The 16,947-nt window shown below is 38.8% G+C and overlaps 1 protein-coding gene across 5 annotated transcripts in view; it reads right to left on the bottom strand.

Moving 5' to 3' along the window:
- LOC139937652 (cilia- and flagella-associated protein 337-like) overlaps positions 1–16,947 on the bottom strand; it is a 54,722-nt gene that overhangs the window by 8,174 nt on the left and 29,601 nt on the right. For all 5 annotated transcript variants that reach the window (XM_071932896.1, XM_071932898.1, XM_071932895.1 and 2 more), the window contains exons 6-21: positions 14,084–14,149; positions 13,782–13,940; positions 13,204–13,306; positions 12,360–12,447; positions 11,352–11,485; positions 10,477–10,575; positions 9,585–9,687; positions 8,854–8,918; positions 8,486–8,550; positions 6,899–7,058; positions 5,638–5,795; positions 4,870–5,034; positions 3,933–4,048; positions 3,018–3,090; positions 2,531–2,701; positions 899–1,087 (exon numbers count right to left, since the gene is read on the bottom strand). In XM_071932896.1, coding sequence (XP_071788997.1) covers positions 899–1,087; positions 2,531–2,701; positions 3,018–3,090; positions 3,933–4,048; positions 4,870–5,034; positions 5,638–5,795; positions 6,899–7,058; positions 8,486–8,550; positions 8,854–8,918; positions 9,585–9,687; positions 10,477–10,575; positions 11,352–11,485; positions 12,360–12,447; positions 13,204–13,306; positions 13,782–13,940; positions 14,084–14,149 — 1,914 coding nt within the window. The remainder of the gene's footprint in view (positions 1–898; positions 1,088–2,530; positions 2,702–3,017; positions 3,091–3,932; positions 4,049–4,869; positions 5,035–5,637; positions 5,796–6,898; positions 7,059–8,485; positions 8,551–8,853; positions 8,919–9,584; positions 9,688–10,476; positions 10,576–11,351; positions 11,486–12,359; positions 12,448–13,203; positions 13,307–13,781; positions 13,941–14,083; positions 14,150–16,947) is intronic.

Here is a 16,947-nt window from a genome sequence, read left to right as displayed (position 1 = left end):
GTAAAACAAAAAACAAAAAGTTGCAGAGAACTGAAGTTCTGAGGTCCAAGTCATTGGAGTGTTGGTTCAAATTCAAGTCACTACACCTCTGTCCTCAGGGTAAGACACTTAATTTTGCATATTGCAAAGGGCACTTTCATCGGAAAATCTTAAAGGAACACGTTGCCTTGGATTGGACGAGTTGGCCGTTGAAAAGCATTTGAAACCGTTTGTTATGGTTAGAAAGATAATTCAAAGGTAGAATATAATGATCCACACAAGTTTGCCTCGAAATTGCATGGTTTTCCTTTTTCTTTGCAAAATAACACGGTCAGCCATTAATGGGAGTAAAAAATTTGACTCCCATAAATGGCCGACCATGTAAGTCGACGAGGTAAAAGGAAAACCATGCAATTTCGAGGCTTGTTTGTGTAGATAATTGTATTCTACTTTTCTAACCATACACATTTTATATCAAATGGTTACAAACACTTTTTATAGACAAACTCGTCTGATCCAAGGCAACGTGTTCCTTTAACAGCCCTTTTCACACTGTATCTCTTATCCCCATGAACTACACCCCATGGGCAAACTTTCACACTGTGTCCCTACTCTACGAGGTTCCAGATGCACGTTTCAAGAATACCCCAGGGGGTTTTACTGCTTACCCCTACTTCGGACCAGGGGTGGCTATTCCCGAGGGCATGCCCATTTACCGGGGCAGGCCAGGGGTAAATAAGGTAAAATGATCATAGAGTGAAAAGGCTGACTGTATCCCTGGGGGTAACCCCAGGGAACAGAGTAGTGTAAAAACGGGTTATGTCTATGGAAAACTTTTGAAGGCACACAAAGGTCCAAACCCAGGGGCCTCCATGTAACTCCGGGCCTGGGACCCTGCAAGCGAAACAACCAACCCTACCTGTTCATCCTCGCTCATATCACTGGATCTGGACCCAGGTCTCTGTGGCTTTGCACTCTCCATTGTCTCTGATTGATTGGTCGGCAGACGAGACAGAGCGGAGGCGTGGCTTTGAGTTTCCGGTTGTCGCTGCGATGTGGAGTGCTGAGTTGTGGTGATGGAGGCTATTGTTGCTTCTTTCTTGAAACCCTGTTGGAGAAAATGAAGTATAGAATGTCAAGAAGTTTAGAAAAAAATAAGGAACAAAATACTCATCATCATCATCATCATCAGTCGGCTGCAAAGCAGGCGGACAGCAGCTTTCTCAAATCTATCCTGTCTTGAACTCGTCTCCGAATCTCCAGCAGGGAGAGCAGAAAATCTGGTGACACTAATCTTGCAATACTCTGCGTAGAGTTGGCTGGGACGACCTTGTATACGCCGGCCATGAGATGGAGAGCAGAGAACAAATATACAAAGTGAAATATGAAAATGCAAAAAGAAAGAAAAACATGACCCTACATAGGGGGCTTGGTAAACATCTAACTTTCATGTTGATCTAGGCCCAGGTTCATGGAGATGCTAACAGGCCAATCTTTTCCTCAGCACAAATAGGCAGGATACCGTACACTATGGTACATGGCGAATGGTTGGCTGGTTCTTACTTTATGGTGGTAAGCACATTTTGTTTTGCTAAGCTCATTTATGTTCTTTTAAAGCAGCTCGATGAAAGTTGGCACAAGTATCGATTCCCCAAATGCTTGTCATGTTTGTCTGTACTTGCATACAAAATTGCCTCTGTGATATTTTTTTTCTCTTAAAACTGGTAGCATGAAGGTCTTAAAGGATTTGGGTACCTTTCAAAATGTCCATAGATTTACATTAAACTTAAAGGGTTTGAAGATAATGTTAGTGGAAAGCTTCCCTTCAAATATTACTTACTGAGGTGCTGTAGTTTTTGAGAAATGAGTAAAACAATATCATGAAAGTACATTTGTAAATGATTAAAATAATTTTCGTCTCATGAGACGAAAATTATTTTCATGACATTGTTTTACTCATTTCCCCAAAACTACAGCACCTCAGCACGTAATATTTTCAGGGAAGCTTTCTACTATCATTACCTTCAAACTGTGTAAGTTTAGTGTAAATCTGTGGACATTGTGTTTTTTGTTCTTCAAAAGTTACATAGACCCTTTAAAGGCAGTGGACACTATTGGTAATTACTCAAAATAATTATTGGCATAAAACCTTTCCTGGTGACAAGTAAATGGGGAGAGGTTGATGGTATAAAACATTGTGAGAAACGGCTCCCTCTGAAGTGCCATAGTTTTCGAGAAAGAAGTAATTTTCCACGAATTCGATTTCGAGACCTCAGATTTAGAACTTGAGGTCTCGAAATCAACCATCTAAACACACACAACTTCATGTGACAAGGTTATTTTTTCTTTCATTGTTATCTCGCAAGTACGATGACCGATTGAGCTCAAATTTTCACAGGTTTGTTATTTTATGCACAAGTTGAGATACACCAACTGTGGAGGCTAGTCTTTGACAATTACCAATAGTGTCCACTGCCTTTAAGCGAAAATAACTGTGGACTCAACCTGTATGAACTACTTTATTAGTGGCAAAAATGACTCAAACACTGACCAATCTAGTTCCTGCCCGTGGCTTGACGACTTTCTTCAGGTATCGTTGGCGGAGATGTCTTGAAGCAACCTCCGACCCAGAATTCCATATGATGATTTCACCGTCGTAGCTCGCCGTGGCTAGCGTGTGCGGGGCGCTGAATGCAGCAGCTAGAATATCATCGTGGTGCTCCTGGAAAAAGGACATATTTTTAAAAAATATAAATGTGAGTTAAAAGCACTGGACACCATTGGGTAATTAACAAAGACCAGTATTCTCACTTGGTGGATCCCAACATATGCATAAAATACAAAATCTGTGAAAATTTTGGCTTATAAAAAGTTGCAAGAGAATATTGACAGAAAAAACACCAATGTTGCACAAAGTGGTGTGTTTTCAGATGCCTAGAAAAAAAGGCTTAAGGCCCGAAGTCTTTTAATATTTGAGGGTGAGAAACTTTCTCTTTCTCAAAAACTCTGTTCCATAAAATATGACAAATATTCCATACCTGGCCACCTTTCCACTCTGAGGGCTGAACATGGAACTGAGTGAGTTGTTGGTTTCGGAAGACAGTGATACACCTAGATAAAAAGGCACAAAGTAAAGAACAAAATAAAGTCGTCTGAAAGTAAACTGTTGAGTCTAAGAAATCCAAAACATACAATGCTAATACCAGTCCAATAAAGTTGTCAAGATAACTTCATTGACTTTGACAGGAAGAATTTTGTCAACTGTATTTCAACCCAACTCCATTTCCACCCATTCTTTATGCCCGATAGTGAAACCTCCTCCAAGTTGTGGTGCGAGTTTTATTTGATGCAGCAATGTTTCACACGCACTGCCTGCGCTTGTACATAAAAAATCACTGCAATTTGAATAAAAAACGGTGGAGCCAGACTCTGTACAATGTACATGTACGGTGTTTTATTTAGGGCTGGGATTTGGATAATAAAAAAGATCTTTTATCGTCTTCACTTTCATCAGGGCTGATTTATTAATGTTCTTTGAACTAATAAAATTGTAATAAAATTTGGTTTTCAGAAAATCAAGATTTTTGCGGACATGCCTGGTATGAAACACAGAAAATCTGTATCAACTTCTATTGATTACAACTTCTATTGATTACAACTTTTATTGATTACAACTTCTATTGACTACAACTTCTATTGATTACAACTTCTATTGATTACAACTTCTATTGATTACAACTTCTGTTGATTTCAACTTCTGTTGATTACAACTTCTGTTGATTTCAACTTCTGTTGATTACAACTTCTATTGATTACAACTTCTATTGATTACAACTTCTATTGATTACAACTTCTATTGATTACAACTTCTATTGATTACAACTTCTATTGAGTACAACTTCTATTGATTACAACTTCTATTGATTACAGTTTCTATTGATTACTTCCAATACCTGTTCCATCCGATGATGATAAAGATTCTTTTGAGGACAACGACCTGCGAGATGTCGGCCGGATCTCCCATCCCAGCATTCAGAGTGTGATGGCAGTGACCGTTGAAATCCCACACCTGAAAATTGAAAAAGATCGTCAGTTTCAGTGCAACAAGGTCAAAGCTTGATTCTGCGACAAAGTTGTGTCTTGTGCAAAAACACAAGTGTCCATTGACTTTGTCTATAGAGTGTCCATTGACTTTGTCTATATCATAGAATTAATAATCTCCCTTGAGTGTAGCAAAGCAAATTGCTACACAAAATGTAACAGGAAAGTTGCTACTCAAAAATCACCATTTGCTCTTCAATAATATTATCATTCAGTGTGCACAAAATATGGAAGAATTCATCACCAGATACATCTGGGGTATTTTAAATGAAGAAAATAGTGAATGTTCTATCATTTTGACCCTAGCAGAGTCTTTCTTGAAAGCTTAATGACAACACAACATATGGACAGAGGTATGTATAAGAATACATTGAAAGTAGGATTTGAAACTGTGCATTGTTTTTTTTCTTCAGAAGACGATCTGAGCATACTGATCGAAACGTCGAGTTGAAACTAACAGTTCTTTTCCAGAACCACCCCAACTCATTTAGAGATAGTCATTACACATGTTACATGGTGTTACTGCAAACCTTTCCATGTGTATACAACGAGCAGTAAAGTGAAAATACATGAACAGGGAGAAAGAGAGTCAGAAAGCACCAAGAAATCAAGGGACGAACAATGAATAGGGAGACAAAGGGGGCGGGGGGGAGGGGGTTGCAGGAGGGCTGGTTTGACCACTAGCAGATAGAAATACAAAGGAGATACAACTTTTTGGACACTCAAAAGTAACATTTCACAAAGTAGGTAACACCTGGTGCTACCACAAAACAGAAAATCCCATTTTACCTTGACTGTTCCATCGCTACTTCCGGTGAACAATCTCGTCTCACTATGATCCAAACCGAGGGTGGTGATTTCAGCGTTGCCATGGCAATTGAGGAACTGCTTGACCTTTTGACCCGTCTCCAGCAGCCACATGTTGACAGTTGACCCCTGACATGCGCTTACAACCTTTGAATAGAAACAATTGATACTCTTAGAGTGAATACTAGAGGATCCTTATTAATAAATAGTAACAAAAGAAAAAAATGACTCGCCCGCTGTTGTTGTCAATTTCAATGTCGCAAAAAAAGAAAGGTTGAAAATGATTCTTCTGTGAATTTGTTTTCCCCTTCAATGCAGAATCTGCTGAGTTTATGCAATACTTATCACAAACTGTAGTATGGGCAAAACCAAAGTAACAGTGCTCATAGAACTTTATTAATTTTAACCCACCTACAAGTGACTTGTACCAAAATGACAGCAGCCACAAACGACTGCAAAGTTTGACCTCCATTCACATAAAGAGGTCAAGGTCAAGAAGTAAAGGTCATGTCTGGATACGAAATTTTCCAATATTAACAAATAGTATCCATTTAGTAACTAAATTTTCTGCACTTGACATTTCTACTTACAAATTTAATTAAAGAATTGAACAAAACTAGCATTTATACAGGGAATTTATACAGAAATGAATGGTCTCCGAAAACCGTTAATTCGTAAAAATGCAAGATATTTGAAACAGGGACACATATACATGTATGTCAAAGACAGCAGATAAGGCAAACCACTAACCTGACTGAAGGTGGAGCTGTAGATTGCGCATGTGACTGGTTTGTCATGGCTAAGAACTCGATCTTTCACTTCTTTCTTCATCTCCAGTAGAGTCAGCTGATAGTTGAACGCCATGAAGAGACGATTACGCTCCTCGTGGAAGAAAAGGTGGGTCGCCACTAAAAAGGAGTTACAGTTATAAAAGTTTTAAAGGCAGTGGATACTTTTGGTAATTACTCGAAATAATTTTTTTTGCATAAATCCTTACTTGGTAACTAGTAATGGGGAGAGGTTAATGGTATAATACAGTGTGAGAAACAGCTCCCTCTGAAGTGACGTAGTTTTCGAGAAAGAAGTAATTTTCCACGAATTTGATTTCGAGACCTCAGATTTAGAATTTGAGGTCTCGAAATTAAGCATGTGAAAGCACACAACTTTGTGTGACAAGGCTGTTTTTTGTTTCATTATTTTCTAAAATTGTCACAGACTTGTTATTTTTGACATATGTTGAGATACAGCAAGTGAGAAGACTGGTCTTTGACAATAACCAATAGTGTCTAGTGTCCTTAAGGCACTGCATGGTAGGGTAGTGATATGATTTTCCATTTCTTTGAATTTGTTTTTATGCAAGTCGCAAGACACACAAGGCCGGAAGGCCACTTCAAGGTGTGGGCTACAACTATTTTATTCAAGAGCGCGTTGTCACCTACTCCTAGGGCTGAAACAAGGTTACCCCTTTTACAGTCCATACGGATGTATGCTTGGGTATCACCACCTTCTTTTGCAGAATAAAACCAAGTTTCTGCTCAGTTAATACCACCCAATTTCATAGAGCTGCTCAAGCAAAAAATATACTGTAACAACTTTCCAACAAGCATAAATGAGCAGGATACCAAGTTGCACAAATTGTACATGTTACACTGTAGTTTGGCTGGTAACCTTATTCTGGCAACTGACGAAGACCAGTATTCTCACTTGGTGTATCCGAACATATATGCATAAAACAAACCTGTGAAATATTGGGTCAATTGGTCATCAAAGTTGAAAAAAAAAATGAAAAGAAGAAAAAAAAACACCCTTATGGAATTGTGTGCTTTCAGCTTCCTGACAAAGCCTTCAAGCCTTTCTCAGATTCAAAGTTTTTTGCTGAAAACTACATGTACCTCTTTCTCTAAAACTTCATTACTTCAAACTGGTGGTTTTCTACCAATAGTTTATAATACCATGCCTTGAACACAATATTCTCAATCTAAAATTCAGAAGATTAAATATTCCAACTTACAGTCTGGCCCTTTAGGGAAAGTCCCAGCAATTCTCTGCAGGCAAACTTGTAGTTGTACATCCCATATCCTCAGCACTTTATCCTTGGAGAAACTGATGAGCTGGCCCCTGCTGTGGTTGAACTGGACGTGCATGACTGGGGCCATGTGACCTCGCAACAGCTGTCAAGATTATAACAAATAACACGGTATAATAAGGAAAACAAAATATAATTGTTCTTTTTACCCTTAAAAAAGCACAGTATACTTATACTTTCCTTGAGTTCTGTGAAAAAAAAACCTTGACCCGAGTATTCAGTTGTTTCTTTTTCATTTCACTTTCTGATTGAAGTTGGTAAAGATATTTGCTCCAGTGTTCTTGATTGTTTTGGTCCAGTCTCCAAACCCAAATTAAAGTTGCCAACATGACCAGTATCCGCAATTTGTTTCAACAACAAAATCTGTCTGGGTGTATGGTGATGATTATACATTTAAATGAATGGTTCCCTCTTCCTTATGAGGGTTCATTTCTGTTTTCTTCTTTTCATGCGCTTTGAGCACCGTATTAGGTGGATACATGCGCAATATAAGTTGTCATTATTATTATTATTATTAATACATACATACAACTAAATATTTATAAAGCGCCTTTACATCAAGATCAAAGCGCTGGAAAGAGCAAGACCAATGGAACTATAAATACAACAAATTACATCTGATACAAGTGAGTTTTGAGAGATTTTTTGAACAAAGGCAAAGAGTTACAATATCTGATGCGTACTGGGAGGTTGTTCCATATTCGCGGAGCACTAAAGGAGAAAGTCCGGTTGTGAGCAGATGAGAGTGTTCTGATGGTTGGGTGTTCAGTTAGGCGTGTGTTGTCAGAAGCTGATCGCAAGCTTGAGCGTGGCGGTTGGTAGAGAGCAAGGGAAGATGATAAGTAGCCTGGTGCTATTCCTAGGAGACATTTAAACACAGTAACTAAAACTTTGAAAGTTACTCTCTCTTTGACCGGGAGCCAATGTAACTGCTGAAGGCAGGGTGTCGCGTGGTCATATTTCATAGCCTTGCAAATTAATGGTCTCTAAAGGGATAGACAACTAGTGCAGTTGGCGCTGATGATGCGGTGATAGCGCAAGTGGTGGAATGTTTGTCTGACAGCCGGGTGTTTAGAGCAAATGCGACGTCATTAGTGCGGCGTGCTGTATGTGGGAAAGTGAATGGAGAATTTTATATAAGCTTGGGCGATACCACGATATTATCGAATATCGCAATACTAATTTGGAAACGATTTGGTTTGAATCGAAATAATGATATATCGCGATATGATATATCGCAATATCGTTTAAGTATCGCAATATCGCAATGTATTTCCTAGCTGAGACATCTTGCACCCATTAGGTTTGGAGTAAAACCAGAAGAAAATGTCATTAGTTTAGAACACCTCTCTTATGCTATGACTGTCTCTTCTACAACTTTCACTGGGAGTTTGAAGACTGATGATGTCAAACTTTAACTAAACACGATTATATCGAATACCGCGATACATTGTCGGCGATATATCGTGAATAAAATCAATCGATATCGCCCAAGCTTAATTTTATACTCACCCCAACTGGTTTGGAGACAACATAAGGGTTCCATAAACAGACGTGGTGATTCACCCCTGCAGTGGCTGTAATAAAAAACATTCAGAGTTTGTTGTTGTCATTTTGATTGAGCAGATTAATTTTGTTCGCAACATTATGAAGAGCATAACCAGCCAAATCTCTAAATCTTCACCTTACTTTTATTTGAAGCAAGATAAAGCAAATTAAACAACAATTGAAATATTTATTGATACCTCACCATGCGATTGCCTCAAAATCCATTAAAAAAAATAACCTCTTAAAAAAACGTGACATTATTTGAAATTATTCCTTGATTTTTCTTTAATCCAACAAACACAAAAACCTAAAAATCTTACTGATAGACTCACCGATAAGGTTTAGACCTTCATGATAATCAAAGGCATTCACTCCCTGAGCAATGTTGAAGGAACTCCTGTGGAAAATATTCAAACATGTCAAGTTTTGCTGAGGTGTCAGAAACAACTAGACTAACTTCAAAAACACACACTAGCATACAAGGTATGCATGACATAAATACAAGACTTTAAAGCAAATTCCCAATTTTGTTCACATTGTTGTGAATATTCGCCTTTTGATGTTTTCCTCAACAAAGGAGTTTGAGTAATTTTCTGCCAATTTAAATATTAAAAAAAGTATTTAAAACAACGAATCGCCATGCAGCGATAATTTGTCCTTGGGAAAAAGTAGAAGTAGTTTATAGAGCACACGAACTGACCAACACGTTTGAGGTGCAAGGTCACCACCCATGAATGGGCCAATGGTGCTGATTGTTACTCACAAATGTTTCACGAAAAGAAGACCTTCAAATGTTAACATCAAAATCAGTTCGTAAGTTGGTAAGACACTGCTCTAGAATTGCAAGGGTCGTGGGTTCGAATCCCACCCGAGTAACATGCCTGTGATATTTTTTCACAGGACTCGGGAAAGTGCTGAGTATACAGTGCTAACACACATCGGTGTATGGGTAAAAACCAAAATTAATAAAAAATCAGTTCGGTTTCTACTGGTACTCTAATTTTTTACAGTAGTTTGTTTAGTGAAATAAATTATTAATTGATTCATCTGGAGGAATGCTCACGTTTTCATCCTTTGTCTGACTTTTTCAATCCATCCAAGCACCATAGCATTCTGGTAGGTTGTTGAGCAAGAGATGAAACAGTCCAAATGTAATGCATATTTCACTGTAATAAAACCAATCAAAACAAAATTTCAAAATGAAACTCACAAAATAACTTCAAACCAACTTGGCCTATTTTCATGGCTCTGCTAACTGCCGAGTTCTGCAGTTATGATCATCATTCTATGTAAGCGCCAAATTCCTACGCTAGCTGTGTAAGCAGTGAATGCCTTGCAAAAATTCTCACCCAAACAAAATTTTCCTATAGTAATAACACATGAAATACGTTATCGTACATGTAGGCACGGAGCTTCTATGCTTCTTTGCTTACCGTAAGCAAATGCCATGAAATTTGGCCTCTTACACTCTCAGCACATCACTTTTCTATTGATAAAGCCAGAAGCGTGTGAAATGAATTTATCAAAAATGCTTAGCTGTATCATTTTGGTCTGAAGATCAAGCACACTTGAGATTCTAGATGTTATGTTTTTTAGAGATTAAAAACACACTCTACATTACCATGAAAAAAAGTCTAAAGGTTTTTTTAAAAACAATGGCTATGTCTGTCTTGCCTGTTGTGCAACTTCTCAAGACGATTTGGTGGAAAAATCAAATCAAGACGATTTGGTGGCAAAATCAAATGCTATGTCTGTCGTGCCTGTTGTGCAACTTCTCAAGACGATTTGGTGGCAGAATAAAATCACGGGAGAAAATTGCCTTTTATGTTTGTGTTATTGTGGGGTTGAAATTTCATGTGGTTTAACTCTGGGGGTAAATGGCTTGGAAGTCTAAAATGAGCTAAAGAGAATTTCATGTACCCTTTGAAAAAAAATGTATTTCATACATTACTTACCTTGTCTGGTCCACTCTTGATGCCCACTATGTCGAACCAACCGACAATATTTGAATTTCTCCTTCAGTAGATCTTTGAAGTGCACATTCACCACTTGCTCTGTATAATCAAGTACAGTCAGTATAACGGGTTGGCACAATAGATAATATCTTTATCAGCACAATGCTGGTGTAATGCCAAAACTATTAAGAAAGATTCAATAAAAGTCACATGTGAAATACTATGTCAACCTGTCTGAGAAAACAGCAAAAGAACAGTCATTGTATTTTTACACAAACGTCAAATCCATAGCTGACTCCGAAACAAAAGGTCTATTGGTTTAAAATGAAAAGGTTTTTAAAGGCAGTGGACACTATTGGTAATTGTTAAAGACTAGCCTTCACATTTGGAATATCTCAACATACATGTATGCATAAAATAACAAACCTGTGAAAAGTTGAGCTCAATCGGTCATCAAAGTTGCGAGATTATAATGAAAGAAAAAAACACCCTTGTCACACAAAGATGTGTGCGTTTAGATGCTTGATTTCGAGACCTCAAGTTCAAAATCTGAGGTCTCGAAATAAAATTCGTGGAAAACTACTTCTTTCTCGAAAACTATGGCACTTGAGAGGGAGCCGTTTCTCACAATGTTTTATACCATCACTCTTCCCATTCATGCCATTTCTCGTCACCAAGGAAGGTTTAGTGCTATTAATTATTTTGAGTAACTACCAATAGTGTCCACTGCCTTTAAACACTTTTGAGAACCTGCCATTTCCATATACATGTACATTCCACCATGTGAATGAATTTTACTGCACATTTTTTAACAGGCCAATTGTTCGCAAACACGCACAAGCCTTGTTTAGATTATCAAGAGAAACCCGTCTTACCTTGACCCTCTCCAGCTGTCTGCTGAGGTCTGTCAAACAGCGCAATGATGGCCGATGTGAACATGAATGCGTTAACGTTACCTCCGGTGTCTCCCATAACGATGATAGCCTCGTTGGAGTTGTTCGGGTTGCTCCTGACAACCAAAATAATAACAACAACATGACAACACTAGGACCCAATGTCATAGCGCTGCTTTCAGCACAAATAAAGAGGCTACCTGTAACTACAAAAATGCTTAACAGAATTAGGTTACCAGCCAAAATACGTATCATCTGTCTGGTATCTTGTTCACTTTTTTGTTTTGCAGAAAGTTGTTTAATACTATTTGCTGCTTAAAGCAATCGGACACTTTTGGTAAACAGTATTGTCCGAAAGGCCCACACTTTGTGTATCACAATTTATATATAAAATAACAAACCTGTGAAAATTTAGGCTCAATCGGTCATCGGAGTCGGGAGAAAATAATGGGGAAACCCACCCTTGTTTCCGCACGTTTCGCCGTGTCATGACATGTGTTTAAAATAAATCCGTTCTTCTCGATATCGAGAATTGATAATTGTTTTAATATTTGCTCAAAAAGTAAAGCATTTCATAGAATAATATTTCAAAGGAAGTGTTTCACCATTACCTTCTGTAAACCCTGTATATTATTATTTGTAAATCTGTGAACTTTTAATTTTTGCTCTGTTCAGAAAGTGTCCACTGGCTTTGAGTAGCTCTCTGATTTTGGGCCTTTGGTCATAAGCATAATAAACACCCTTACATGTACTATGAAAAATACATCCAACTCAAAGTATGATCTGCTCATATCTTCGATCTGCTTGCACTATGAAAATGCACAGTTTAGTTTACAAAAAATCTACAAAAAGCTTGCAAATTTACAAAAAGCGCGTAAACATTACACCAACACAGTTCTCACATCTCCGTTACATCAAAACCAACCATCTCAAATTTGAACTTTGGTGTAAAACAAAGATACACAAAATAAAATCTATTGATAATCTTACCAGTAGTCCATACTTAATGGAGTGTGCTCAAGTCCATATACTCTGTACTGGCAGTTGAATTCCAGCTTGGAGCTCAAGTCATAGAAAACTGTAGGGGAAAAGGGGGACAGACATTTGTCAAAACATCATTTTTCAATTTATAGTTCATGGCCACATACACAACACAGAAATGTATCTAAAGAAACTGTTTCCAAAGCAATAATGGTTGAGTGTTTTTGCTTTTAGCGTCAAGACCGGGACTTGAACTCCAACTCTGCTGATCAGAAACACCAGAACTTGAGCCCATCACTCTTACTGCTCTTACTGCTTAAGGCATGTAAGGACACAAGTGTCAAGACCAGCCGTCGATTTCACCAAACTCTTCCTAACTTAAGATTGATCTTAGGACTTAGGACGAGTCCCAGCCCTGCACTGTAGCATGCAGACCTTAAGATTAATCCTAAGTTAGGACGAGTTACTCGTGCTAACTCGAGATAAGATTAATCCTAGCGTTTCGTGAAATCGGCTGTAGGACTTGAACCCCAATTCTGCTGATCAGAAACACCAGAGCTCGAGTCTGGGGCCTTTAAGCTGCTTAGCCACGAATGGGACTTAAACCCCCACTCTGCTGATTAGAAACACCAGAGCTTCAGTCTGGCGCGCTTAAGCTGCCCAGCCACGAATGGGACTTTAACCCCCACTCTGCTGAACAGAAACACCAGAGCGTGAGCACAGCGCACTTAAACTTAATCGGCCACAAGACAAAAGGGACTTGAACCCCCTGCTGATCAGAAACACCACAGTTTGGGACCGGTGCTCTGAAACCGCCCGACCAAGACACGCCAGGAAATCATTATCTACTCACTAATTTCTTTGCTGGTGAACGCCAACGCTATCTTGTTGATGTTCTGCAGTACAACAAATGTTGTCACCCACATATCTCTAGGCTTGACAGAGTCGTTGTTTATCTGTTCAAGAAAGACAAATGAGAAAAATTTATTTTGGTCTTTTTAAAAAAGCAGGAACACTTTATCATGTATAAAGCCTGGCCTACGTGTACACTTGTAGGCTGTAATAGACTTTTCGGGCTTTTTTTCAGGAATCTTTTTTCAAAAGCAAACAAAATCAGAATCGGACTGAAGTAAGAAGAATATTATGCCTTTTATTATTACTCACAACACTCGGTAAACAACAAACACCTGATGCTTTTAAGGATTTTGCTCAGGCTACTTAATAATATAGTTTATATAATAGTTTCACTGGTTTTCCTGAGGGCCAAACAAATTGGAATACTGAATACAGGAGGAATAGTATAATCTGCAGCGTAAAAGAGAGTGTGCCAAACAAAATTAAAAAAAAAATTTTTTTTTTTTTTTTTTTTAGAAATCATATTGAAAAGTTTGAGAATTTCTTTTCCCACCATTTTTCAGAGGCTATACTCACTCTTATAGACTTCATAACATGGAGTCTGGTATCCCATGTCGATATGCCCCCTTCTTTACTGATTGCAATGTAACGGCTGGTGTTCTTCAAGAAGGCCACCTTGTGGATGACATCCTTGTGCGGACTGGGTAACATCTTGATGTCCTTCCACTGTGGAACCTAGGAGGGAAAAATACAGAGTGCAAGAACTTAAAGATGCTACGTCAGATTTTTGGCCGACTTGACATAGCATCTTTAATATTACTGTTGATTGTTTTTGAAATATCTATTTGCTTCAATTCAAATTAAAAGTGTTGCCTTACCTGAGTTGATTTGACCCTGTCGTCTTTCTCTACATACTCCAACAGCAAATGAGAGGCAAACTTATCCTGAATAAACAGATGGGGAAAAGTTGAACAGATTTATGAGTAAACTCTGTGAATCAAGGCATTTTATTTTTCTTCTTTCATATTTAGGATTAATTTGGGTTGGAATACACTTTCTTATAGTTAGGCAGATATGTGCATTTAGAGCAAAGAATTGTGGGTTTTGACGTACAAGCATGAAATTTGGGGCAGTTGTAGGTCATCTCTCATGGAATATTTTAAAATTGGGAGCCACCTGAAAAAGGGTGAAATGGTTGCCATGGCGACCGTTTTAAAAAAAATCGCAAAAACTCAAATTTAACATAGAAAATTGCATTTACGATTAAGATTCAAAGAAACTTAGGACTGTAAATATATCAGAAAACCCAGAATTAACTCAAGAATGGTAAAAAAGGGGCATGGTTAAATCCGCAATTTTTGGAAAATTTGATTTATATGTGGAAAAATGTAACTTTTCCCTGAATTTGCGGGAAGTATGTGTATATTGCATGACAATTTTTAGTAAATGCTTAAAATATTCTTGGAAATTGGCAGAAAACATGCACTGCTCATTTATTTAAACCTTAACCAGGAAGCCAAATAAATACTCACTGATCTTGTCACCTGTAATGACCTCTACATTTGTATAGAGAATTCTGGTGTTAATCTCAGTGTAAAAGTAAGGAGGCCAAGTTTGTTACATGTATTACATTTAGTTGATACATTTATATTAAATTGTTACATTTGTATGCAGTTGTATTATTCGGGTCCAGGTGCAACATTTTACCACTCTCTACACTGCAGCTGTTCTCTACTATTCTTGTGTAATTTGTCAGTCAGTATGGACATTGCCAGTGGGCTCTTGACTTCGCTTTAGCTGACTATTTGCGTGTTATCTTGTCCAACCTTGCTTGATAAAATCATAGATGCTTTTGTAAGCCTGGCTGTTTTTGATGTGACCAGATTATCTAGTAACAGAAATGATGTCTCGCAGCCTTCAGCTTGTGAGTCCACAGCAACCTGCTCCTTACAAAGAGATAGAGGTAAAGACTGACTGGAACAAGTGTATACTTTGCCAAGCAATAACAACTGAATCTTTGAAATGTCCGGCCGATTCAACTCATCCTAACGTTGTTGCTGGTGGGTATTCCACACTCTCTTCGAACATCCTGCGTTTCAATGAGCTAAATGAACTGCCTATATCATTGAATCTAAACCGACTGGATGAAGGAAATGGTATAGAACAAACCCTGCTGGAGCACAATGCCAAGTGGCACAAATCTTGTCATATGAAATTCAATACCACAAAGTTAAAGCGAGCAGAAAAGAGAAAATCCGACTTCAATGACAGCGACGCTGGCTCCACCTCGTCCAAGAAGAGCACACGACAAAGTGTCTCTAGTAAAGCAACCTCAACTGACGTCTGTTTCTTTTGCGAGTTGTCTACTTCCGAACCTCTCCGTGAAGCATCAACGTTTCGCCTGGACTCTCGCGTTCGTAAATCTGCATTAGACTTGCAAGATGGGCACCTACTATCCAAACTTAGTGCTGGAGACATGGTAGCACTAGATGCAAAGTATCATCCACGTTGTTTGGTTAAACTCTACAACAGATCTACATCACTGCAAGACAAGCACAATGTAAACCAAACAGAAAAAGTTTTCCATGGCACTGCTCTAGCTGAGTTGCTGACATACATCGAGGAGAGAAAAATGGATGAAGATGTTGCACCCGTCTTCAAACTTGCAGACATTGTCAAACTTTATTCCACTCGACTAGAACAACTAGGAATAGAGCAACATGTCCGTCCACACAGTACCGAACTTAAAAATCGCATACTTGCCCACTTTCCAGATCTAACAGCACATAAAGAAGGGCGTGACGTACTCCTAGCCTTTGATAAAGATCTTGGGCTTGCTCTGCGGAAGGCCTGCAGTGACACCTATGACGAAGATGCAATTTGTCTAGCAAGGGCGGCCAACATTGTAAGGAGAGACATGCTACAAATGCAGAATACTTTCTCGTGCTCATTTGATGAGGACTGTCAGGTCAAGTCTGTTCCTCAGTCCCTGTTGACAATGGTGAAAATGATCATCAATGGTTCTAACATCAAGTCCCAGACAAATGATAGTTTGACTCAGGCAGCCCTCAGTATTGCCCAACTGCTGCAGTTTAACAGCTGCTCTCGTCGGCGAGCAGAAAGCATTGTGGTCCGTCACACCAAGACCAGAGAAACTCCATTGCCCATGTATGTGGGACTGACAATCCATGCAAAGACACGGAAGCGGGAGCTAGTGGAGACACTGTTTGACCTCGGACTCTCCATCTCCTATGACCGAGTAATGGATATATCTACAAAAGTTGGCAACAGTGTGTGTGAGCAGTACCGTCGTGACCAAGCAGTTTGCCCTCCTAATCTGCGTCAAGGACTCTTTACCACTGCAGCTGTTGATAACATCGACCATAACCCGAGTGCAACCACTGCCACCGATTCGTTCCATGGCACAGGGATATCACTATTTCAGCATCCCACTGATGGAAATTATGGAGTTGATCGCAGAGAGGATTTCTCCATGGAGCAAACATCAACTACCCTTGCAGAGCTGCCAGAGTCTTACACAAATGTACATCCACTGGTAATAACAAAGAAAGATGCGCCTATCCCCAAAATTGACGGTCCGGTCAAGAGTGATGGTCTGGTCATCCAGCAGGCATTGCAAGAAGAGCTCAGGTAAGAGTTTTCTTGAGAAAGTTTATTACCAAACTTTATGTACATGTAGCTACAATTTATTTAATTTGATGCTTATCATTATGCAATAAAG

The sequence above is a fragment of the Asterias amurensis genome, chromosome 5 (assembly GCF_032118995.1).
Source record: "Asterias amurensis chromosome 5, ASM3211899v1".
Classification (NCBI taxonomy): Eukaryota; Metazoa; Echinodermata; class Asteroidea; order Forcipulatida; family Asteriidae; genus Asterias; species Asterias amurensis.
This window is presented reverse-complemented; position numbering and strand designations above follow the sequence as displayed.